This window comes from Monodon monoceros, unplaced genomic scaffold, assembly GCF_005190385.1.
Source record: "Monodon monoceros isolate NGI ecotype Baffin Bay Population unplaced genomic scaffold, NGI_Narwhal_1 Super_Scaffold_20, whole genome shotgun sequence".
NCBI lineage: Eukaryota > Metazoa > Chordata > Mammalia > Artiodactyla > Monodontidae > Monodon > Monodon monoceros.
Window position 1 is genome coordinate 39856000 of NW_021703777.1, and position 25723 is coordinate 39881722.

At 38.1% G+C, this 25723-nt stretch overlaps 1 protein-coding gene across 2 annotated transcripts in view; it reads right to left on the minus strand.

Annotated features, from left to right (window-relative positions):
• COPS4 (COP9 signalosome subunit 4) overlaps positions 1 to 20914 on the minus strand; it is a 37258-nt gene extending 16344 nt beyond the window's left edge. The window contains exons 1-6 of one of the 2 annotated variants that reach the window (XM_029235629.1): positions 20254 to 20464; positions 11556 to 11635; positions 9086 to 9237; positions 7889 to 7992; positions 3095 to 3248; positions 2784 to 2934 (exon numbers count right to left, since the gene is read on the minus strand). In XM_029235629.1, coding sequence (XP_029091462.1) covers positions 2784 to 2934; positions 3095 to 3248; positions 7889 to 7992; positions 9086 to 9237; positions 11556 to 11635; positions 20254 to 20327 — 715 coding nt within the window. In that variant the 5' untranslated portion in view covers positions 20328 to 20464. Of the gene's footprint in view, positions 1 to 2783; positions 2935 to 3094; positions 3249 to 7888; positions 7993 to 9085; positions 9238 to 11555; positions 11636 to 20253 lie in introns of both variants that reach the window. The other variant, XM_029235630.1, reaches the window with a different exon arrangement.
• Between the last annotated feature and the right edge of the window lie 4809 nt (positions 20915 to 25723).

Below are 25723 nucleotides of genomic sequence, written 5' to 3' on the forward strand. Positions count from 1 at the left end.
TTCATGGAACACATTCACTTAAAATAACAACTGACAAATTATGGTTTCCAGACTTAGGTATTTGGCAGACATTTTCTTAAAAATGAACAAAGTGAGCCTGTTAACACCAATCAACAGCATTTGCTGCCCTTGATAAAATTTGAGTTTTAAAGAAAAAAATTAAAATTTCTGAAAACTTCTATCTGCCACTATGAGGCTGACAACCTTCCAATACTTAAAGGTTTTTCTGATGAGATCAGTGGTAATACATTGGATATTGGATATTGTATAATAAAGTACATCAATATTTGGAAGCTCTGCATAAATCAGCAAACCAACATTTTCCAAACAACCAATACATGATGGTACAAAATCTTACATGCGTAAAAGATCCATCAACGTTGAAGACAGACCAAGATTTTAACATTATAGAGTGCAAAACGTTCACTGATATGGTTTCAGATGCCACATTCCAATTAACCCATAAGAAACTACACTACTTGTCAAGTTATAGTATCAAAGATGAATACCCACGATTATCTGAAAAAGTCACTAAACATGCCTCCTTTTTCCAACTACATATCTGTGTGAGGCTGGGTTTTCTTCATATACTCCCACCAAAACATATCAAAACAGGCTAAGCACAGAAGTACATTTAAGAATTCAATTTCTGTCTATTAAGCTAGACAATGAAAAGACTTGTAAAGTCAAAAGTAAAACAATTCCAATTCTCTAACTTTTTTTGTTTTAGAAAAAACAGCTATTTTATAAAAATGTCGGGAATTCCCCGGCAGTCCAGTGGTTAGGGCTCTGTGCTCCCACTGCCCAGGGCATGGGCTGGATCCCTGGTCGGAGAACTAAGATCCTACAAGCCGTGTGGTGCAACCAAAAAACAAATAAAATTAATTAAAATGTCATTTATGTTTATACCTAAGAGATCTATTATTGTTACTTTTAAATGAATTAATAAATATTTTAAAATTTCTCACTTCAATTTCTAATTCAATAATCAACAGATATACCCTACATAAACAAAAGCTCTCTAGGGTTCTCAATTATTCAGAGTCTAAGGGGGTCCTGAGACCAGAGGATGTGAAAACTTAAAGTACTGGAAGAAAACATGAAGGAATTTAAAATATGTAATTTCACAATAGAGAAGACCTTTCTAAGCAAGTCAACAAAACCCAGAAACCACAAAAGATTAAAAAATATTTAACTATATAAAAATTTAAAGTTTCTGCATGGCAAAAATTTCATAAACACAGCTAAAAAGGGGACAATAAATTGGGAGAAAAAAACTGTTAATTTCTTATATACATGAAGAGCTTTTATTAAAAAAAAGATAAAAACAAAAAAAATGGCTAATGGACATAAACAGATAATTCACTCCAAAGATTGGGTTTTTCAACGACTTTTTTAAACACATGAAAAGATGTCCAAGAGTATTCATGATAAATGAAATGCAAATTAAAACTAGAATGAAATACTATTTTTCTTCTACCAGGTTAGCAAGGACAAAAAAATTTGGTAATGTGTGCGTGAGTAATCAGGTTCACAAAGATATTGTTGTTTAGAAGGTCTAACATTAAAGGGCAACTTATAATTTCTATCAAAATTTTAAATGTATGTACCCTTAGATTCAAGAATTTAACCTATACATATATTCACATATGTGTATAATCACTACAGCATTGTTTATAATTGACTAATTATGATAAAGCCAAACAACAGAAAATCAAAAAGAATGAGCTTTATGTAATGACATATAAAGACCACTGTGATGAATATCCACATAAAAAAAGAAAGTTGTAAAAGTGTATTTATCATGCTATCATTTGTGTATAAAAAAGAGGATACACACTTTTATATTGAAGGAAATAAAAGAATCAGTAATAGTTCTTCAGAGTACAAAGCAGTCCATTTTATGTACTGCCTTTTCAGTAACAAAAATAAAATAAATAAGATGACTGCTACAAAGAGAATGAAATGTGTAGTCTGAACATGTCATTAGGCTCTCAACTAAACACAGTTCAAAAATAGACATTCTGGGCTTCCCTGGTGGCGCAGTGGTTGAGAGTCCGCCTACCGATGCAGGGGACACGGGTTCGTGCCCCGGCCCGGGAAGATCCCACATGCCGCGGAGCGGCTGGGCCCGTGAGCCATGGCCGCTGAGCCTGCGCGTCCGGAGCCTGTTCTCCGCAACGGGAGAGGCCACAACAGTGAGAGGCCCGAGTACCACAAAAAAAAAAAAAATAGACATTCTAAAATGATTTAGAAAAGCAAGCCATGGCTTAGAATTATCAGCATTTCCTCTCAATGCCCTTTCCTGCTTTATAAGTTGAATGATTTACATGTTACAGTTTAGTAAAAAAGAATACAGAATAGTTTATTATTTATATTTATGGAAGAAAAAGATAAGCACCAGGTCTAAAACTGAGGCTTGAATATAAAAAAAAAATAACCCAAAGCAGTACATTATCACAGCACTCATTTCTAGATTTTAATTTTCATTTCCCTTTGTCTAATTCTCAATTTAATATCCATTTTTTCAGTGATATTTTAGGAGAACTAAACTTCAGATTACCTCTTAACTACTCCTAATACCTGATAGGCTGATAAATGCATATTTTAAAATGCCTTAAGTTAGCAATGCGCTGTTTTTAACTGTTTAAATTTATCATAATTTTATTAATAAGACATCCTCTTAAAGAATAGCTCCTTGCTAAATCCTCAAATAGTAATGAACCTGAAATTATTAAGCAAAGATAACTTACTGTTCATTAAAGTATAAATGACATATTTACCTGCTGATGCTAAGATGGTACAGTGCAGAGCATGTTTTAAGGCCTCTAGTCTTTCGCTTTCGTGCACTATTGTCTTATAAGAGAGCTCGTTGTACCTTTGTGCAGCTTCAATGAATTTTCTTCTATAATCAAGAACACGTGCATAGCAGACCTATAAGAGGGAAAATGTTTCAATTAGGGAGAAAAATTAAAAATAAAAAGCAAAAGAAAATTTCTATTATATAACAGCATTTATCAGATATTCTGGAGCACCTTATTACTGAAGGATTCTCCAATACAAAATTAATTTTCCAAATTAGCTCATCTGTTACCTTATAATGTATCTGTAACTGTTCATTGGTTGATTCATTCTGAAGCAATGATGCCCGATTTATGTAAGCCTCTGCCTGGACTGGATCATCATCCTCCAGATATAGCCTAGCAATCTTCAGGTATGTCTCCAGTTTATAATCTACATTGTACTGTCTAGGGTATAACAGAAAGACACAGAATGACTAAATATTTCATCAAGAAAATTTTGGGAGTGGTAGGAAATACATTATTTTTTCCTTATATATATTCTGTTAATATAAGGGAATCATACTTTTATTGCAGTATATTACGTAGACAAGCTAAAACATATTTCCAGAATAAGATTTATTGAATTTTTATTATTTTTATCATTGTTCATGTTTTATTTTAGCTTCTTCTAATCCTCAGATAATCTCACAAATCAAAGATCTTAAAAAAAAAAAAAAAAGCTCAGTTCAGGGACATATCATATACTACCAGGGGAACTATGAACATGTACAACCATCCTGGAAAACAATTTGGCAGTATGCTCTCCAAACATCCTTTGAATGCTTTAAAAATGCATATCCTCTTTACCTACTATATTTTACCTCTAAAAAATAAATCCTTAAAAAAAAATCATGGTTGTACATACATATATATGTACAGAATATCCATTTGTAAAGTTATTCATAAATATCCGTAATAAAAAAAAAATGGAAATCACCCATAATCGTATTTGTGGTAATCAATTAACTTGTGGTACATAAAGATGGTAGATGCTCTACAGTTATTATAATAATTACTTCTGATAATAGTAATAAGTTTTTGCTAAGTGAAAAAATTGGATAAAACAGTACATAAAACACCATCCAAATGTATTTCTATACATGCATATCAAGATAGTAATAGCAATTATCTCTGAGAATACAGGTGGTTTTCATTTTTCTTCTTTATCCAAATAGTCACATTTTATGCAAAAAATGTATAACTGAAGACCTAACATAATTCAAAACTCACATAATTCAAGATTAATCCTCACAGAAAAATTAATTCTATTTACCAGCAAAAGTGGAGCCACCATTTGGCAAGAACAGAGTTTACAACTGACTTGGCCCAGCTTTGAAATTAATTCTGCAAAAATTTTTATATCGAGCTTCCCTGGTGGCACAGTGGTTGAGAGTCCACCTGCCGATAAAGGGGACACAGGTTCGTGCCCCGGTCCGGGAGGATCCCGCATGCCGCGGAGCGGCTGGGCTCGTGGGCCATGGCCACTGGGCCTGCACATCCGGAGCCTGTGCTCCGCAGCGGGAGAGGCCACGGCAGTGAGAGGCCCACGTACAGAAAAAAAAAAAAAAAAAATGTTATATCAATTCAAAATTTTCCATAAGTCATATATTATTTTTTATTATATTATTTCCATTCACAACTCATATTTACATAAACTGCTATAAATAGCACCATATTTTTTGCATTTTCATATTTTATGCCAAGATATCTATTATGTCCATTACTTTCATAATCAGAGTGAATCATTTTTTAAAGAAACAGGCTGTCAATAATTTACCCAAATCACTTTAACTTGTTTAGAAAAACCACTGAATTTTCAGTTCTTGGTATCCTCACAGATAATGTTATAGTACTCTCAAAATGATAATTACCACCACTGCAAAGAACAATATCTATTTTATATTTACATCAACTACCAATGAAAATAAATCATTTGCTCTGTGCTAGGGAGAAACTGTTCCAGACAGAATAAGACCAAAGCAATTAAGAAAGCCTCCAGCCTTTTCAAACTATCCAAGCAAAAACCCAAATTAACAAGAGGCCTTAGAAAACAAAATTCAACATCTGCGTATGAATGAAGGCTTTTTAATACACTGATTGCTTTTTCAACGGGCATCACTGTCTAACAATTTCACAAATGCACAAAAGGCAAGATGCCTGAAGTAGTGTTTGACTTATGATCACAAATATTAATGAAGACAAAAAGAGAATCCCTTATTCACCTGGTAAAAGAGTAGAGAAGTAACTGAAAATATTTTTTGTCATTCAGTTATTTTTATACTTGCCAACTGAAAGAGGAAGTGTGTTTAATAATACAACCAAGAGTTTCACACCTTTCATCCTTCTATACAATATACTTTGGAGGAATGTTTCATAAAGAACTATAAATATTTTTTAAAATACATATCAAAGGTAAGACTGACTGGATAAGAGTCATCTTAATCTTTTCTAATTGTTTTTCCATCTCATTTTCTCTACTATCTCAAACCTAACAATCCATTGAACCCATTGTGACTCCAAACCACTGATCCTACTACAGTTATTGTATTTTTCCCCTTAAAGGCCTCACTTCCTCCTTACCTGGCTTAATTCCTATGGTCAATCATTTCCATCACTGAATTGCACGTGCGCTCGTCTCCCTTGCCCCTCTCATGCTGTCATACTGGTTGGGCGAAATCATAATGCTGGTTAAACCTAATAGTTCATCTACTCCTTTCCTGCAACCATGTAGCCGAACTCTGATGAAGAAAAACACCCAACCAATCTGACTGATCTCATTTTAGTGACTACGACCTTTAAATGAGCCTTAATGCTGTACACCGTCTCACTCTCCCAGAGAATTTTTTTTGATATTCTTATATCTCCTCAACCTCACAACTCTCACCCCCATCCACACTTCAGCTGATGACTCTGATTCCAACTTCACTAAGAGTATTGAAACAATCAAAGAAAAGAGTACTTGCACAAACTCCATCACCACATTACTAATATCTGCACCCATATACTCTGTGTTCCTGGCTGTTACCATAGATCACTGGGACTATTCTGCCCACCAGGGAACAATCTGCAGTGTTTACAGACTTTTTTTTTTTTTTCGGTATGCGGGCCTCTCACTGTTGTGGCCTCTCCCGTTGCGGAGCACAGGCTCCGGATTCACAGGTTCAGCGGCCATGGCTCACGGGCCCAGCCACTCCGCGGCATGTGGGATCTTCCCGGACCGGGGCACGAACCCGTGTCCCCTGCATCGGCAGGCGGACTCTCAATCACTGTGCCACCAGGGAAGCCCTACAGACATTTTTGATTGTCACAACTAGGCATAGTGGTGTCACTGGCATCTAGTGAGTAGAGGCCACTGATGCTGCTAAACATCTGCAATACACAGGACAGCCTCCAGGACAAAGAATTATCCGATCTAAAATGCCAGAGTGCCCAGGCTGAGAAACTCTGCCACAAATGAACTGTCCATGCTCCTATCTGAAGCCTATCCCTCCACTGGATTCCTTCCCCTCTAGTCTACTCCTGCAAGAATCCTCTCCACTACTCCCCTATGTCAAATTTTTGCTTTCCACTGAATCATAAAAGAAAAAATAATCTCAGCCTAACCTCCGCTGTCATCTTCTACCCTACTTCTCTGCTCCGTTTTATGAAAACTTCCCCAAAGAGCTGCCCATGCTCACCATCTCCAATTCTTCTCTTCCCATTCTCTTTTAAACAGCTCCAATCAGGCTTTCACTCTCACCATTTCAGCAAAACAGCTTTTGCCAAGGTCACCAATGACCTCCACGTTACTACCTTTTACGGTTCACCTTCAACTCCTCATCTTACTTGACCATCAACACCATGTTGATCCCTTGCTCCTTCTTGATACATTTTCCTCATTTGGCTTCTGAGATATCACACTCCACATTCTTCTGGTTTTCCTCTTACCTCAATGGACAATCCTCACTTGCTGTATCTTCCTCCTGCCCCTGACCTCTTAATGTCAGAGTGCTCAGTACTCAGTGCTCTTCTCTACCTATATGCCCTCCCTTGGAGATCTCGTCCAATCTAAAGGCTTTAAGTTCCATTTATATATCAATGACTCCCAAATGTACATCTCTAGTCCAGACCTCTCTCCTAAACTCCAGACGAATATATTCAACTCCCTACTAGATATTTCCACTTGGTTATCACATGTCCAAAACAGAACTCTTGATCTTCCCTCAAAACCTATCCTTTACCACTCAGTAGATGGCAACTTTATTTTTCCAGCTATTCAGACTTGGCTCTTTTTCTTGTACTCCATGTCCAAGTTGTCAAGGAACCCTTAGCTTTACCTTAAAAACACATCAAGGGTCCAACATTTCTCACAATCTCCAACTCACCTTCAGTAGCTCATAAGCCTCTTAACTAATGTCCCTACTTCTATCATCACATGTCTACAGTTTACTCTCAACTCAGTAGTTAGAATGATCTAACATGATCAGATCATGTCAGTCCTCTGTACAAAATCCTCCAATGGCTCCCCATTGTTTTACTTAGAAAAAAAGCCAAAGGCCTTACAATGGCTTACAAGACCCCATGTAATCTGGTACCCAATACTCTCTGACCTCACCCTCTATCACACTCCCCTTTGCTCACTCCACCCACGGTGGTCTCCCTGCTCTTCTTAAAACACTCCAAGCAAAAAAAAAAAAAAAAAAACAACACTCCAAGCATGTTCCAGTCTTAGGGCCTTTGCACTAGCCATCCTCTCTAAGAGGATCTACTGATAACTCTTCCCTCAGGCAGCTCATAGCTACTCTGAAAGTGTTTGAAAAGGTGATATCAGGACTACCCTACCACTCTAATCACCCTATTTAATAATACATCCTGTCCCCACTTTGCCCCTTTTCCCCATAGCACTTTGCCCCTTTTCCCCATAGCACTTATCACCTTCTAAAATAGTACAAATTTTACTTATTTATTTATTTATTAAATTGTTCATTATCTGTTTCCTGTACCAGAATGTAAAAAAAAAAAGAAGTGAACAATTATACATGTTTTATATCCACTATTTACTATACTTTTGTCCTGTTTCCAAAGGAATTCCCACCAACACTTGGGCTGCATTTCTCCAATCTTCTTCTTTTTCATATATGGATGCAAGATGCTGTCTTATGGAAGCAACCTGGAATAGGAGGTATACATGTTAAATTACTTCCACTGATATTAGTAAACTAGTTAAAATAAATAGATGATAATCTATTGTGACAATGCTCTCATTCAACATATTATGCAGGCAAGTAAATAGTAAAAGTTTACCTAGACTACCCAAACTTTTAATGAATTTTGCATTTACAGAATATCAAAAGAGTGAACTAACACATTCTGCAATGTGGATTATGGCAATAATTTAGTTGAAATATTAAGTTTTGCTTTTGTGTCACTGCATATATAATGCTGGAGTTCTCCTATGTTCTTAGCCTAATCAACAATTTTACTGATTTTTAAAAATTATCTAGGGACTTCCCTGGTGGCACAGTGGTTAAGAATCCGCCTGCCAATGCAGGGGACATGGGTTTGAGCCCTGGTCCAGGAAGATCCCACATGCTGCAGAGCAACTAAGCCTGTGCGCCACAACTACTGAGCCTGCGCTCTAAAGCCCGCACGCCACAACTACTGAAGCCCGTGCGCCTAGAGCCCGTGCTCCGCAACAAAAGAAGCCACCGCAATGAGAAGCCCGCGCATCGCAGTGAAGAGTAGGCCCCGCTTGCCGCAACTAGAGAAAGCCCGTGCGCAGCAACGAAGACCCAACGCAGCCAAAAATAAAATAAATAAATAAATACATAAAATTTTTTAAAAAATTATCTAAAGAGTAATATTTGGTTCATAAAACCAAATTATAGTATATGAGCAAATGTCAGCTGGACTTAAAACATCATGGTATTTATTTGATCTTACATTGTAAAATGCTGTTTGGCACGCTGTTTGGCACACTGTTTTGTAAAAATGAAGTTGAATGATTACCTCCTTTAAAAATTTAATAGTATCTCTCAAAATAATTGCTGCTATCTCAAGTTTAAAAATTGCCACTCTAATAGCCAATATTTTATAATAACTATAAATGGAATATAACCTTTAAAAATCGTGAATCACTATGTTGTACACTTGCAACTTATAATAATATTGTACATCAATTATATCTCAATTTAAAAAAAAAAGAAACACATAATAAACAGAGACCTAAAAACAAAACAAAAACCACTGCTCTAGGTTTTTACCTGCTCCTCAAATGAAATGACTCTAGGCTGGATCTTTTCCAAGGTGAAATGATAGATTTCTTTGGCTGTGCTATCAGGTAGGTTAGGGAGATGTGTGCAGAAATCGGTCAGCAACTGGCGAGAGATCACGAGGCTGACATTCTCATTTACCACTTGATAAAAAAAGTAAGGGATAAGAAAACATGAGTAATTTATGTTTTCATTAAGCAATCAATTTTCACCTAAAATTAATACTAAAAATAATATATACCAGTGTACTCTTCAAAGCATTATTTAGGGATCTCCACACCCCTGTGACCTTAGAACCAGTTTTCCTTATGCTGAATTATCTGATCACATAACAACTACAACAAAACAGTAAAAATACCACAACTTTTCTAAGAAACAGAAATGGCTGGGAAAAAGTTGAGAATTTTAAGTCATTCTTTTCTCTTCTTTATTTTTCTACAAAGTGAAGGCACAGAAACACTTAATACTTTTATTTATGTTCTTATATTCTACCTAGCTACAAAAAAAGTTAAAGAAGAAACAGTGAAATAATTTTCATGAAGTTTAAATAAAGCGAGTAGTGACAGTTACTGCCACTTGTACTTTCCTGATAAAAACAACAAATAAGAACTTAGGTCAGCACTAGATGCATAGACATATTTTATGACACTGTTTATAAACATTTATGAGGTATTATTATATATGATTAAGGATGAAAACTCTGGAGCCACACTGCTTCCAAATCCTCCTGATTACATGCCCTCAGGCAAGAGACTTAACTTCTCTGTGCTTCTCTTTCCTCTTCTGTAAAATGTGGATAAGGTTGCTGTGAAGCTTAAATGCAATATACATAAAGTGCTTTAAACAATACCTGGCACATAGCACTCAGCAAATGTTAGTTATTATTATAACTATTATTACATTTTAAAAAGATGCATCATGCTTGTGAACCACTCCTTAGATAAATTAAGTTTAAATCAGTAGTTACTGGGGAAATAAATGACAGTTCAAAGCTATTCAGTTGATGCAAATGATTTTAACAGTAGACTGCTTTTTTTTTTTTTTTTTTTTTATGCGGTACGCGGGCCTCTCACTGTTGTGGCCTCTCCCGTTGCGGAGCCCAGGCTCCGGACGCACAGGCTCAGCGGCCATGGCTCACGGGCCCAGCTGCTCTGTGGCATGTGGGATCTTCCCAGACCAGGGCACGAACCTGTGTCCCCTGCATTGGCAGGCGGACTCTCAACCACTGCGCCACCAGGGAAGCCCGACTGCTTTTTTTTTTTGGTGGTTCATTGGATTCAAAGTTTATATAAAGATCAAAATTTATAAAAAGCACTACTCTTTTGCTACTAACTGCAACGGTCTTAAAAAAAAGCCACTAAAAGAGTTTTTCTGAAACCATTGCCAGTTTGTCTCACATTGCAGGCCCCAATTTTTTGAGGCAGTAACTGACAGGCCTTGTAACTAATCAGTTTATAGTATATTAATTGGAATTGGATGATACTGGATGTGACTGAGAACAGTTTCATTACAAGTGCCATTAGGAACCTATAACTGTTAGAAATTACTATACAAACTAGGACTTCTCAGGGAAATATAAGTAAATAAGAACTATAAGTAAGAAAACTTAGTTTCTAGTCTGGGCTCTGTCACTGACTAACTGAATGTCCTTGGGGGAAAAAGTCACTTAATCCTGAGACTCATTTTATAATATATTATATAGGGCTATCTATACCTGCATTGTTAGTCACAAGGTTATGAAAAGGAACCTGTGTGATGGATAATGTGTATGAAAGCACACTGTAAACTGTAAAGCACTATCAAGTATCATTAATATTGTGAACTCAGGATAAATTCCAGCCTGAATTTTGAGTAATTTTCCAGATAACTGGATATGTTAGAAGTCAGGGAATGGGGAAGAGTGTCTTAAAGAATGGAAATTTCTAGTTCCCATTCAAAAGAAATGTTCTTAACATTAACAACAGCTAACACTTATCTAGTACTTATCATGTGCCAGGTACTATTCTAAGCACTCCATTATGGATATTAACTCATTTAATCTCCCAACAATTCTACAGGGTAGGTATCATATCCCCATTTTATAGACAAGGAAAAGGAGGCACAAAGAGGTTATATAACCTACCCAAGATCACATAGCTAATAAAATAGCAGACCAGGATTTGAATCCAGACTATTCTTTTTTATCATTTGCTATATTGTCTCTCCATCAGTTGCTTTATCAATAACTATATAAAACCTTAATTGTAAATGTAACAATGGCTTCACATTGAAAAACAATGGAAAAACAATCAAATATCAAGTTGTAAGTAGTTTAAATTCTAAAATCAATCAAGCTCAATGCATATTTAATTTAATCTCAATGTAAATTATACTGACAATCTGATATAAAACAAGGCTTGAGCAAGCTTTTAAGTCCTAACTCAGTAATACAAGGCAAACACAGAATTTTCATTCCACTTACTTGCTTCCACAAAAGCTTTCAAAGCTTCTAGCTGTTCTGCCCCAGATAACTGAATGGCTTTTTCCAGTATCTGACGATACCTAAAACAATACCAAAAAGAAAAAGTGTTTAGAAGGCATTGTATAGTCTAATGCTAACTTTGATGTTTGTTCATTTCTATTTACCCTGGTTTCTTTCATAGTGCTCTAGTTTGTGGTTTTCTTCATAGTACACTACAGATTTTTTTTTTTAAGTTTCTAGTTCATCACAAGAAACACTAAATCTGTAATTCAAAGTGCTACTTCTTCTAGTTTTCTTTACAGTATATCACCATTTTTTAAGTTTTCATGTCTATCACAAAAAGAGTAAGTCTAAGTTAATGGATCTAAGGTGCTACTTTTTCTTTCAAGTTTTAGTTTTGAATTTGAAACGTCAATTTTCTTTCAAGTGCCTCAAAAGATAAGCTATATTTCCTTCACTAAAGTACACACAAGAACATTACTTGAGGTGGCCCAGAACCTTTTCCTTATGGACCTAATGAATCTAGGGTTACCAACAATAGGATAATGTTGACTATGCAATGAAGCCAAATATTAGAGATTAAATGTCTTAGTGTGTACAAAATACATTCCACCAAGCCAAATGTCCTGACAGAACATCCTTCAGTGCCTATTAGTTCTTTATTTGCATTCAGTTCCAATAACTATTCTGCCTAGTATTCATGATCACACAAAATTCAAATCAGCATTCTACAAATGATGGGTAAATGTTGAAAACAAGAACACTAACAATTATTAGGCAATGGTAAGTTCCTTCCTAAACTGTAAACTCCATGAGGACAGGGATTTTTGTTTTGTTTACTGCTATATATACAATGCCTAGAAGGGTACTTGGCACATCATAAGGACTCAAAGATACAGCAGTATTAGTAACATTTTATTTCTTAAATTGAGAGGTTGGTACATTGGTATTATACTATTCTTTATCCCTTTTGTTTGTCTCAATCATATTTATTAAAAGTATTAGTTAATGCATTTTACAAACCCAGCTGCAATTATTCAGAGCATTATCCAGAATATAGTCAAGAAATAAAAATATACAAATAAGGCCCAAACTCATTCAAATTTATGACTTGTATTTGTAGGGCACACCCTCAAGCTACAATTCAGCACTTACTGATTCTCAGCTCATACAATATTCTCACAGCCTTGGTGATACGATTTCTCAAAACAGCAGTGAATCAAACTGGCTTTGTAAGAAAGCAGGTATACTGACAGAAAAGATAGCTAACTCCAAAAGAAGAGACAAACAATTCCAAGAAAGCAAGGAAATATTATCAAGCTTTAAAATAAAAAATTGTCATTTTAAAAATTGCTACATTTGAGGGATGAAATACAGTTATCTAAAAATTTATTTACATTGAATATCTCATTCTCGGGAGTTTCCCAGTGGCCTAGTGGTTAGGATTCGGCGCTTTCGCTGCCGTGGCCTGGGTTCAATCCCTGGTTAGGAAACTGAGATCCCACAAACTGTGCAGCACAGCCAAAAAACAAACAAACAAACAAAACTCATTCTCTCTCTCTACATATATACATATATACACACACATATACACATGTATTTTCCATATCTATATTTATACATTTACTTTATTGCCCTGGGCATGGTTCTAGTTAATGCATTCAATGGTTTATTATTTCTTTTTTAGATTGGCTTGTTTTTCATAATCAATTAAATGAAGACTATGGCTAAACCCTCTTACTCTTAAATCCCAGTTATTTTATACTAACAATATTGTATTCAAAGATGACAATGTCTCACTCATAAAAATTTGCTAATAATGTAAGTTTTAATATATAGTTTCATAACTTATCAATCAACTAATCTGTATTGAGAACACCAAAAAAAAACCAATCTAAATCAATGGAAAAGATGGAAAAGTGACTGATGTGGAGAACATGACAAATACCAAATATTTTTTCATTAAAAAATATTATGGAGGAAAAGAAAATTAATTAAGGCACTTTGCATCTGTCCTATCCATTCAACATCAACAAATGTTTATCGAGCATCTATTATGTATGTGAACTAAAGTTCAGTATGTCAATTTCTGATTTCTTGGCACTTGAAAGGAATCTGGAGGTAAATAAAACATATACACATGAAACTGTACCACAGTCACTATCCATGCTCAAAATGAGTGTAACAGGTATGTATTCACAGATCTTTCATTTACAGTAATGGTGAAATAGATATTGGACCAATCCTGCCTCCAAAACAACATAAAAAGTTGAAAGAAATGAAAAAAAATTTTAATAGCATAAAATCCTAACAAGAAAGAGTAAAGAGAAGAGACTAAGAGTGCAAAGACGTGAACCATAGCTTCTGCCTGAAAGCGTTTGCTGACTGTGGAAAGAGAGCTGAGAGGCAGAGAGGCACTTCTGCTGGGGAGAAGTGGGCTTGGCTCTGGGGTGTTCTGCCATCTGCTGGAAACGCTGAAAGGCGAGTTGCAATTTCCGGCTGACTGATAAAACTAGAACAGGAATCTAAGGTGTTTTACCTGCCAAAGGAGGAAACACTAGCACTTTGGAAGTATGGTTACAAATTCTATTCCAAGGATCATCTAGTAAGAAGACCAATAAATTTGGAAGCCTTGGTCCAAGACTCCTAACCCTGTCAGGTGTCCAGCAGAAGGAAATGAAAATCCTCCCTGAAAGGTAACATCATAGACCCCCAGTTGTTTCTAAAAATACATTTAAAAATAATTTGCCCAACAACAAACATTACAATGCATACGACAATATTAGCTGGAATCAACAAAAACAACAGTCAATAGCAACAAACAGGGACTCCAGATACTGGAGTTACCAGAAAGACTGAAATACACTTATGTTTATCAAGTTTATAGAGACAAAGACAGGCTTTTAAAAAGTTTCAGAAGAAACTAGGAACCATAAATAGTGTCATTTGAAAAAAGAATCACCAAAAGCTATAGAACTAAAAAATAATATTACCAAAACTTGAAATTCGGTGTAGTTCCTAACAGCAGACTAGACACATTTGACGAACTGACAAACTAGAAAGTAGGAGAACTTATCCAGAATAAAGCCTTGAAATGGAAAGTACAGAAGACAGAGTAAGGGGCACAGAGGTCACAGTAACAAGGCCTAACAAGGGGTTCACCCAGGGCCTAGAGGAGAAAATAGAACGGGACAGAGGCAACATTTAAAGAGAGAGAGGGCTTCCCTGGTGGCGCAGTGGTTGAGAGTCCGCCTGCCAATGCAGGGGACACGGGTTCGTGCTCCGGTCCGGGAAAACCCCACATGCCGCGGAGCGGCTGGGCCCGTGAGCCATGGCCGCTGAGCCTGCGCGTCCGGAACCTGTGCTCCGCAACGGGAGAGGCCACAACAGTGAGAGGCCCGCGTACCGCAAAAAATAATGATAATAATAAAATAAAATAAAGAGACAGAGAGCTGAAAAACCTCTCAGAACAATGAATGATCCAATCCATTGATTCAAGAAACACAATGAAGCTTAACCAGGATAATGCGGTAGAGCAGTGGTTCCCAACCTTTTTGGCACCAGGGATGGGTTTCGTGGAAGACAATTTTTCCATGGAAGGGGTGTGCTGGGGTGTGGCGGTGGTTTAGGCGGTAACACGAGCAACAGGGCGCGATGGGGGGCGGCAGATGAAGCTTCGCCCGCAGCTCACCTCCTGCTCTCTTCTGCGGTCCGGTTCCTAACAGGCCTCGGACCATTAGCGGTCCAACGCCCGGGGAGCTGGGGACCCATGCGGTAAAGCACTCACAAAAATTGCCCACATTTCTTTTACTCTCTGTATCTATGCCCCTTTGCAATGTGACTTCGTAACTCTTCACATCAAGAGGTAGAGTTTATCTCCCTACCCTTTCATCTGGGCTTGTTTTGACCAATAGAAGGCAACAGAAAAAGAAGTAAAGTGCCCGTTCCAAGCCTGGACTTTGAGAGAATTTGTCTTTACCTGCTGGAACGCGGCTTTGCCACATGAATGGGTCCAGGCCGACCTATTGGATGATGAGGTATGTAGCCCAGTCACCTGCCACCGCCCCAGCCAACAGAGAAGCAGAGCTGCCTACCTGACCTGACTGCCTACATGTAGCTGACTACAGGTGCACCTGGAGCCCCTGTGGAACCAAGACCACGTGGAATAGGGAAGAATCAACCAGCTGGGCCCAGCCCAAAGTACCAAACAACAGAACTATGAGCTAAATAAATGATTGTTGTTTTAAGCCGTGAAGTTCTGGGGTGGTTTATTTCACAGCAGAAGCTAATTGACATAAGTAAAATCAAATCCACAGACACATCATAATGAAGTTGCAGAATATTAAAGACAAAATCTTACAGCTAAGTGCTAATATAATTTTTTAGAAGACAGAAATAATTTCCTAATGAGGTTGATCTTTTTTTTTTAACATCTTTATTGGAGTATAATTGCTTTACAATGTTGTGTTAGTTTCTGCTGTATAACAAAGTGAATCAGCTATACGCATACATATATCTCCATATCCCTCCCTCTTACATCTCACTTCCACCCTCCCTATCCCACCCCTCTAGGTGGTCACAAAGCACCGAGCTGATCTCCCTGTGCTATGCAGCTGCTTCCCACTAGCTATCTATTTTACATTTGGTAGAGTATATATGTCAATGTTACTCTCTCACTTCATCCCAGCTTACCCTTCCCCCTCCCCCTGTCCTCAAGTCCATTCTCTATGCCTGTGTCTTTATTTCTGTCCTGCCACTAGGTTCATGAGAACCATTTTTTTTTTTAAGATTCAATATATATGCGTTAGCATATGGTATTTGTTTTTCTCTTTCTGACTTGCTTCATTCTGTATGACAGACTCCACGTTCATCCACCAACGAGGTTGATCTTTAAGCAGTCTAAATATTTGGACTTAGTTAGTGTTAAATGGGAAAGAGTAGGAGAAGACAGAAATTCTAGGCAAAAAAAATTTGTCTGAAATGCAGTCCAGTTTGCTGAAAGTAATATAAAACCAAAAGGTAGGTAGGTGTTTCGAGTTAAGGGCTCTGAGCCAAGCAGACAGACTGTATTCTGGCTTTGTCACTAGCTATGTGACCCCAGAGCAAAGGGTTTCACCTCTGTTTTCTCACATGTAATGTAAATACTATCACCTACTGTTTAAGATTTAAAAATGTAAGTAAAGTTGTGCTTGGCATATGGTAAACACTAGATTTTAGGGAACTCCACTCTTCAGATGGGAACCGCTGAAACTTGTGTGTGGGAATAACAGAAAACCAGAGAATCTGCGTTAGAAGGGGACTTTGAGGTCTGACCTCTGCTTCGTGTGTGTGTGTGTGTGTGTGTGTGTGTGCGTGTATCCTCTATTTTTTGACAATTCTATTCCACTGTATTACTAGAAAGCTGTGATCCAAAGTCTACCTCTGTGAGGTAGAAAAGTCTATTTTCTTTTCTGCAAAACAGCTTTTTTAATAGTCAAGGGCAGCTAAAAGGTCTCCCTTTCTCTCCTTTCTCCAGATTGACAGCTTTTTGTAAAATGAAGCATTTAGATTTCAAAGGCCTGATATTTTCCTCTGAATACCCTCCATACCACAGAACTGGGAAGGAAAAAAAAAAAAAAAGGTCATATTTATATAGGATTGACTCAACAAAGACCTATAATCCATGACCTCAAACCTGCCCTCAAAGAGATAACATTCTAGTTGGAAAAGCAAGAAGTAAAAAGACAGAACAAGTAAGTGCTATCATAGAGGTAAACATAGGATGCCACTGGGCATGGGAAGAGCAACTAACCAGGTCCTCCATGTGTTGATGGTTGTTCAGAGAAGGTTTTTTGGAAGAAATAACATCTGAACTGAATTTTGAAGAATCACACAGGTTTTAGCCAAGTGAATAAGATAAGCTATCACAACAAATGCTCCCTCTCTCAAGGCTTTTCGCTTCTTCTAAAACTTTATATGAGATAACGAACACAATGCATAATATGTACAAAAGCAGTCTATATAATTTGCAAAAATGCTTCTCATGTGATAATTTCTTACATCAATTTCAGACTGTTGTGTTATTTCATAGTTATGGGAAAGCATTTCTAATTGAAGTTTTGACAAGAAAAGCAGTGTAGTCTGATGGGTTAAAAATGAGCTTTTTAGAGTAGACAAACCTGGTTTCAAATATATGCTCTGCACCTTTCCAGCTATTCATTGAGTCAAACAATATTTATTGAATAACTACTGTTATAAATATTCTGCAAATTGCTGGTAACACACAGTATCAGTATTTTAAAAAGGAATTTACTCCATTACTTCTTAATATGGAATCCTTTGTTACTCAGCTCCTAACATAAAGCCTAAAACCACTGATATATTCCAAGAGTATTTCTCTCATAAAGCATGTAGCTGGCAGAACTGTTTTCTTATGAAAATAAATATATGACACGTTCTTGCCCAGATATGTACCCACAGGCAAGGCCAAGACTTTCCTCAGGAAGCACTGGCTATCAGTTATCAAGCACATTATTTTATTTAATCTTCATAATAATCCTGTGTACTAGATTGTTACAGTAATGGTATCTAGTGTAACTTGGCCACTCTTCCCATAAAGAGGTAGACTCCATTTCCCCTCCCCTTGAATCTGGCCTGGTCATGTGACTTACTTTGACCAGTATTTGAGAACTGATGCTGTGAGACTTCCAAGGGTAGCTTTAAGAGACCTCGCAGCTTCCACTCTCACCCTCTTGGAACACTCCCAAGGCCCTGTAAGGAATCCGCAGCTAAACTACTGAATGAGAGGCAGTGTGGAGAGAGACCCAGCCAACAGCTAGATGTGTATGTGAGTCCATTTTAGCCCCACCAACCCCAGCTGAGCTGCCAGTTGACTGCACTTGTATGAGTGGGCCCGGACAAGACCAGCAAAATAGCTCAGTAGACCCAAAGCATATTGAGAAATTATAGTTGTTTTACACCACTAAGTTTCTGATTTGTTTACAGAGCAGTAAATAACTAAAGCACCCAATAAGGTGGATACTATTGTTTATCTGCAATTCAGAGCGGAGGAAGTAAATGCTTAGCTTAAGTTTCAGAATCCTGCAAATACATGAAAACTTTATCTCTTCTGATAACTAATAAACTTTTTTTTTTTTTTCTGTACGCGGGCCTCTCACTGTTGTGGCCTCTCCCGTTGCAGAGCACAGGCTCCGGACGCGCAGGCGCAGCGGCCATGGCTCACGGGCCCAGCCGCTCCGCGGCATGTGGGATCCTCCCGGACCGGGGCACGAACCCGTGTCCCCTGCATCGGCAGGCGGACTCTCAACCACTGCGCCACTAGGGAAGCCCTAATGCACTTATTTTTTTCACCAAAACAAAAAGGAGAGCAGGCATGGAAAAAAAATATAAGCTAGTTTTACTTTCATCCAAATCTATTAAAATTACATGCAAAACGGATTGAGCTATGAGACATATTCAACTTATTTCCAACCCAGGGATTATTACGTCCATACGTATTTACTAACTGCTTAATAATAATAGTAACAACGACAATCCTATGGCTGTTTCTAAGTGTCAGGTACTGTTCTAAGTGATGTAAGTGTGATATAAGCGCATATACACACACATACTCATTTTGTCCTCAGACAGGATATATATGATCATCCCATTTTCCTGAGAGGGAAATTGCCCCACAAAGTAGTTAAGCCCAAGATACACAGCTAAATTTCCCACTGATAAAGCAGATTACATTTACCACCAGACAAAAACATAAAACAAAGTCAAGGTTTCAGCGGCCAGGTTAGAGCAGTCGTATCCTATTGAATGGATCAAAGTGATCTCAGCCGTCGGGATATAAATTGGATCAACTTGAGAAGCACACTTTAAACAGAATGCATGTTCATTACAAAAAAAAACAAAAAAACAAAAAACAGTGCTGTGAAATCTACAAAGAGAAAACTGACATCTTTCTGTCTGTCTGTAACTAACACTGCTTGCAGGGCAGGCACATATCACAAATTTTAAGTTGGAGTGCACCTAAGCCTTCCACATAAATTCCGACCAAATTCCTAAACAATCCAGATCCCTGCAAACATCACTACGCTAGACATCCCGACCCATGTTATGGTGACATGCCGCCTACGTGCCCTTCTTCAGAGTTGGTGGCGGGGAGAGAGTACCCAAAGCACAACCCACAGAAGATGGTTCAAGTGGCTCTGAACGACATGATAGCGGCCATACCTCCTCAGCCCCCTCAGCCTCAAGAAGCCATCTCCCCAGAAAACTCTACACCAAGGTCCCAGAATATAAATTTCCCTTCAACCAAAACGAAAAAAGGGGGGAGCAGGGGCAAAGAGAGGCCAGGATTCAGTGTGAGAGGCCGGCAGGCGATGGGAAGGGGCACCAGGGAAGGCTTAGAAGGCCATGGAAGCAGTCCTCCCACAAACCGCGCTTCTAGAATCTTAAGATACTGGAAAGGATGCCATCAGGGACTGCAAACGTTGACAGTCACCCCAGATCTACGGTCCTGAGGGCTCCTTACACAAGGTCCCTTCCAGTTTTCTGCTGCTCCCAACATTTGCCTACACAACCGACCTCAGGCCCGCCCCCTTGGTCATCAGGCCCGCTCCTAGCCTCACATCCGAAAGCCGCCGTCAATCCAAGGAGAACAAGTCTCTGGCTTTACTCTCCACCTCCCAGGCCCCTGGGAAATACTCACTTGCCCGCCAGATCTTTATGAGAGCCGCTCGAATTCATGAGCTGGGCCAAATCCTGTCGCACGGCTGCCGCCATCTTTCTCCCAGCTCAGCGAAGGCTGCGAGGCCTCTCACGGCCAAAAGAAAACGAGTGTAGGCCTCCAGAGTGCGGCTAGAGGGAACCCGAGATGCCACAGAGTAGCGCCTGTGTCGGCCAGACCGCCGAGAGTGGGAGCCTGCGTTAGGCCCGCCCCCAGGGTTGAGTGACGCGAAGCTCCACTCCTCAAGTCCGAGGCCGGCCCGGGCTTCTCTCACAGGCTCAGGCTCGCACGCTCCCACTTCGGATTGGCGGATGAACTCCAAGAGGCTGTGTCGCTTGTGCAACCCCAACAAATGCCCAATACGCAAAACTACCGGATTTTCATCAAGTTCCGTGTCTCACGTCTGTGGTTTACCGTTCCTTGTTCTTTAAGGCAGCCCTTAACTACCCGTGGTAAAGAACGAGTTGTTTTTGGTTACAATTCACCACAGGCCGGTACTTTTTGTAAAGTACAATAAAAAAGGTCCCCATTCCCCTTCCCACTCTGCCCCCTTTATATAGGTTGATCATACCTCCCAGTTTGTCCAGGACAGTGCCATTTTCCATCTGTTGTTCTGGAGTAATTATTAATAACATGCCCTTTCACTCTACCAGCTGTTCCATTTGGATGACAAATTATATGATCACCTTACCTTGATATGTAATTATATTCATTACTTATGTATCCTTGTAGAATTTGTCTGCAATTTTTTTGTCCTTTCTAGCTTTTGCAAAAGATAGCACATTCTGCTCTTGATTTTTTTCTCTTCTTGAAGATTTTACCATGTAAGTCCAGAGAGCTTCCTCATTTTCTAGAGCTGGAGAGTATTCCATATAATGAAGGGATGCCATGGTTCATTTAATCCGTATAGCTAGACACTTAAGTTGTTTTTAATCAATCAACCAATGCTGCAATGAATAACCTTGTATGTACATCATTTTATATGTGTACAGGTAGAATACATTCAAGAAGAGAGTCAAAGCTTAGCTGTACTTACAATCTTGAAAGATATTACCAACTTGCACTTTATAGGAATGAGACCATTACAAGCAGCAATACATAGGAGTGCAAATTTCTATAGCCTTGCCTACAAAGGATGTTAAACTTTTGAATTTTTGCCACTTTACATGTGAAAAGAAGCATGTTCCCTCTTTTGGGAAGGGGAAAGAAAAGAAGACCAGAACAGGGAAATCCTTTGAGAAACTAATGTGGTGATTACCCACATCAATTCAGATCTCACTCCATTGTTAAGAACTTAGTCAAATCACCGTGCCTGGCAACAATGAGACTGGAAACTTAGTTTCCCTTTCCCGGGAAAAAGGAAAGGATGGTTTTGGAGGGACAGTAGGCAGTCTTTACTGCCATCTGTCCCTCTGACCATAATATCTGTGTGTATCCTTCTTGTAATAGAACACTCATCTCTAAAGAAGAGTGTTCAATTTCCCAATTCAGTTTCTCTAGCAGCTTAAAATCCAGGATGTCTGATGATGCACAACCCTCTCCATCAGGTTGGGGTGAAACTTTTCATGGCACCGACACATATACACTGTAAAACAAATTATCTGCCTCATGCACAAACATGTAATACAAAACAATAGTGGAGCAAGAACAGGAGGAACAGCATAACCACAGTTACAATCCAGAAAAAGTAAGAGTGGGAAACACAGCAGTTACTTGTCCACAGCAATGGTAGAATCCTGGGCGGGAATTATGAACACCCACTACCCTGGTTAGACCCTAGTAGTGCATTTTGAGAGGATCACTGCATTGTTCATTGTATTCTGTGAGCCTGAGCTTTGCCCTCTGAATACAAGTTAACTGGATGTTGGAGAGTAGTCCCTCTTTAGGGAAATGTTTTAGAGCTTGAACAATTGAGGGCATTTGTAGGCCAGGTTTATCAGTGTTTTTTTTTTTAACATAATTTCACTGAATAGTCAGTAAACTCTGTTCGCTTATAGACAGTTTCAGGGGCCAATAATCACACCCAAAGTTTTTTCTAGAAGTAGTCATTAAATATGCCCTATTTCCTGACTTCCACATGCAGCCCATTCTTAACATCTTAATCATGGCATCCTTGAAATCACCTGAAACAATAAGATTAGGTGAAAAGAGGACTCTATTAGTTTGATTTTTGCTTCAGCTTATCTTTCTTTTCTGATGCTTTTTTATTTACTTGCATTTGCCAAAAAGTCATAATGGGCTCTGAGAGATCTTTAAGCCAAGTCTTCTCTTCTGTTATTTAAATTTATTTATTTATTTATTTATGGCTGCGTTGGGTCTTTGTTGCTGCGCGCGGGCTTTCTCTAGTTGCAGTGAGCTGGGGCTACTCTTCGTTGTGATGCGCGGGCTTCCCATTATGGTGGCTTCTCGTTGCGGAGCACAGCCTCTAGGCACGTGGGCTTCAGTAGCTGTGGTGCGCAGGCTCAGTGGTTGTGGTGCACGGGCTTAGTTGATCTGTGGCATGTGGGATCTTCCCAGACCAGGGCTCAAACCTGTGTCTCCCGCATTGGCAGGTGGATTCTTAACCACTGCACCACCAGGGAAATCCCTCTTCTGTTATTTAGGTTTACACAAGCAGTTGGCTTTTTCAACTTAGTGAAGCTCCAGAGTTTCTGGACATTCTGTTCCCTTTTTACCCTGACTTCAAACTTTACTTGTAATACCTTGCTAAAAGACAAAAAGAAGCAGCCACATACACAAACTGGCTCTTTCCAGATATCTCCACTAGAGCTACAAGCTAGGGAGGGAGGTTGTCTGCCTTTCTAGTTATTGTAGGCAACAATTTTACTAAATTTTTTTGACATGACAAGGCCTCCCCCTTCCAAACTCTTTATTACCCCTGCCCAAGTTCTAAGGGAATACTACATATTTTTAGGTTTTGCTCATAGCATTGAGAAAAACAAACCTGGATGGCACTGGAAGCTTATTCTCTCCCTCTCTCCAGTTGCTTAGCAGGAAAGTTACTAAGCACATCCGAGTTAAGGGAAGTGCACTGATGCTAGTTCTTTTTTACTAGGTAAAAACTTGGGTCCTAGCCCCAACATACTGAGTCAAAATTGTCATGTTAACAAAATACCTCTAGTAATTTTGCAGATTAAAGTTTGAGTAACAATGCTCTAGCAGATGTCACCACTGGTATATGAGCTCTTCCCATTAAATGCTTATTTAATAAGGCCATTTCTCTGGCCAGGGATCTCCCATTTTCACATAATCAACTAGATGATCTCTACCCTCTCACAATTTCCCTACAAATATGCAAAGGGAGACATCCTAACATCTTTTTCCTAGCACATCTTCCACTCTGCATCCCATGTGCCCAGCTCAAATATGCCTTGCTATAGAAGTAATAGAAAAAAAAAGTATAAGTGAGTGTATGTAGTGCTGTTTTCTGAGCACTAATCGCTTCTCTGAATTTGTTCCATATGTTGTTAGTGCTGTTATCAAAATTGTTCTATAGTCATCTTGTGTGTTTACCAGCCTAGTCCCTGAATCAGCCATTTCTCCAAGAAGCCCTTGTTCCTTTAGTTCCTTTTAGGAATGATAGTTACAGATAACAATCTGTGTGCTAGGGATGCTTACTGCTGCTGTGTTGGTCATTGGGAACCTTTTCATAGGATGGATCTAGGATATATAGATATAGATATAGATATAGATATATATCCTACATATATATACACACACGTAATTAAAGATAAAATAACTCATGAGTTCATAGTGATCCTTCCAATTCCAATTTAGGTGATTTTACTTAACCTCTTCTGTATTACATCTGTATCTCCTTAATTCCACATCCAAAGTCCTGGTTCACAAGTACATAGAGGATTACAGAATCAGAAAATTCCATAATTATTCATTTAATTCATCCCACCTTATACACACAACAGCCTCAGAAAAACAATACTAAAACTAACACCCTCAATACGATTGCTGAGAAGAGTTCAATCTTCTGCTAATCCTCTCCCATTTCCTTTCATTTTTCATAATTGTACTGTAACTATATGATACTGGCAAATACAGCCAGTACAAATGGTACTTTCTTCCTTTTAATCCTTATTTAGTCTTAGTTCTATAAATAATACATATTTAATGCTCACTGTCAGCTCTTATATTGATATCTCTCTAGTCATTTTGGTTGTCTGAAGGTAGTTCTTTAACAGGTTTCTCAGGAAGGGCTCATAGAAGGCATATTCTCAGTAACATCTTCTGCCTTTTATGTTTGAAAGTCCGTTTTGTTAGATATAATCAACCTTGGCTCACTTTTCTTGAGAATCTTGAATGTGGTACTCTATTTTCTTGGGGCATAAAGCATTGCTGAAAAATATCTCATGAGAGTCTAATTTTCTTTTCTTATAAATGACCTACTCTTTTTGCCTAGATGCCCCAAATTTATTTTCCTCTAACACCGAGTAATTTTACTAGACTATGTGTTGGTATTGGTCATTCTGGGTCAATATTCTCAGGTACACAGTGTGCTCTTTTAATATGTAGTTTTAATTTTTTTCAACAACATTGTCTTTCATTATAATCTCTTGTACCTGCTCTATTCCTTTGGTTTCTTTCTTCAGAAACTACTGTTATCTATATGTTAAAACAGAAGATCTACCTATCTTTAGTATTAGTCACCCTTCCTCAAAATCTTTTTATTCCTTTTTTCACATCATTTTTATTTTTAAAAATTTCCTCCTTTTCATTCTCTATTTCTCTTAAGGCATTATTTTTCCTTTTTATTTACTCCTGGTTTCCTTCTAGTCTAGTTTTCATTTTGAAAGTAATATTTTTACTTCTAATTCGTTCCTGAATTCCACCACTCATTCTGGGTATATCTGATTTTATTATGGTATCCTGTCATGTCCTATATCATATTCTTTTCTATTTAGTAATTACCTTCCCTTTTCTGACATTCACTATCAAACACTTTTTCTTTAATAATATATGAGAACAAGTTTTCAGCCATTTCCTTCCTTCTAGACACTTTAGTTCCCCGTTACCTCTTTATTATACCTCAATAAATGAGACTTTTAGAATATTTTCTCTTCTATACCCTTCACTCCCAGTGGAGACTTTCAGAACCTATAGTATTTACTTCTGCTCCTTCTACCTCCACTTAATTCCTAGGTTTCGCTGAGAAAAGTTGGTACTTTCTTTCCATTTCACCAAGTTTTTTGTTTTCCTTTGCGGTATGTCTTTTCTATTTTAGGAATCCTTAATTTACCACTTGTGTTATAATTCCCACATTGTCATTATTCACTTACATTACTATATAATAAATTCAAGGTGAATTACTCACCACAAATTTCCTTTCTCTTCATCTTCCCTATCTTGATATGAGGTGTCTGCTCTGATTGTTTTATTGTTTGGTAGTATTTACTATTTTTTATTTTATTTTATTTATTTATTTTTTTGCTGCACCTGC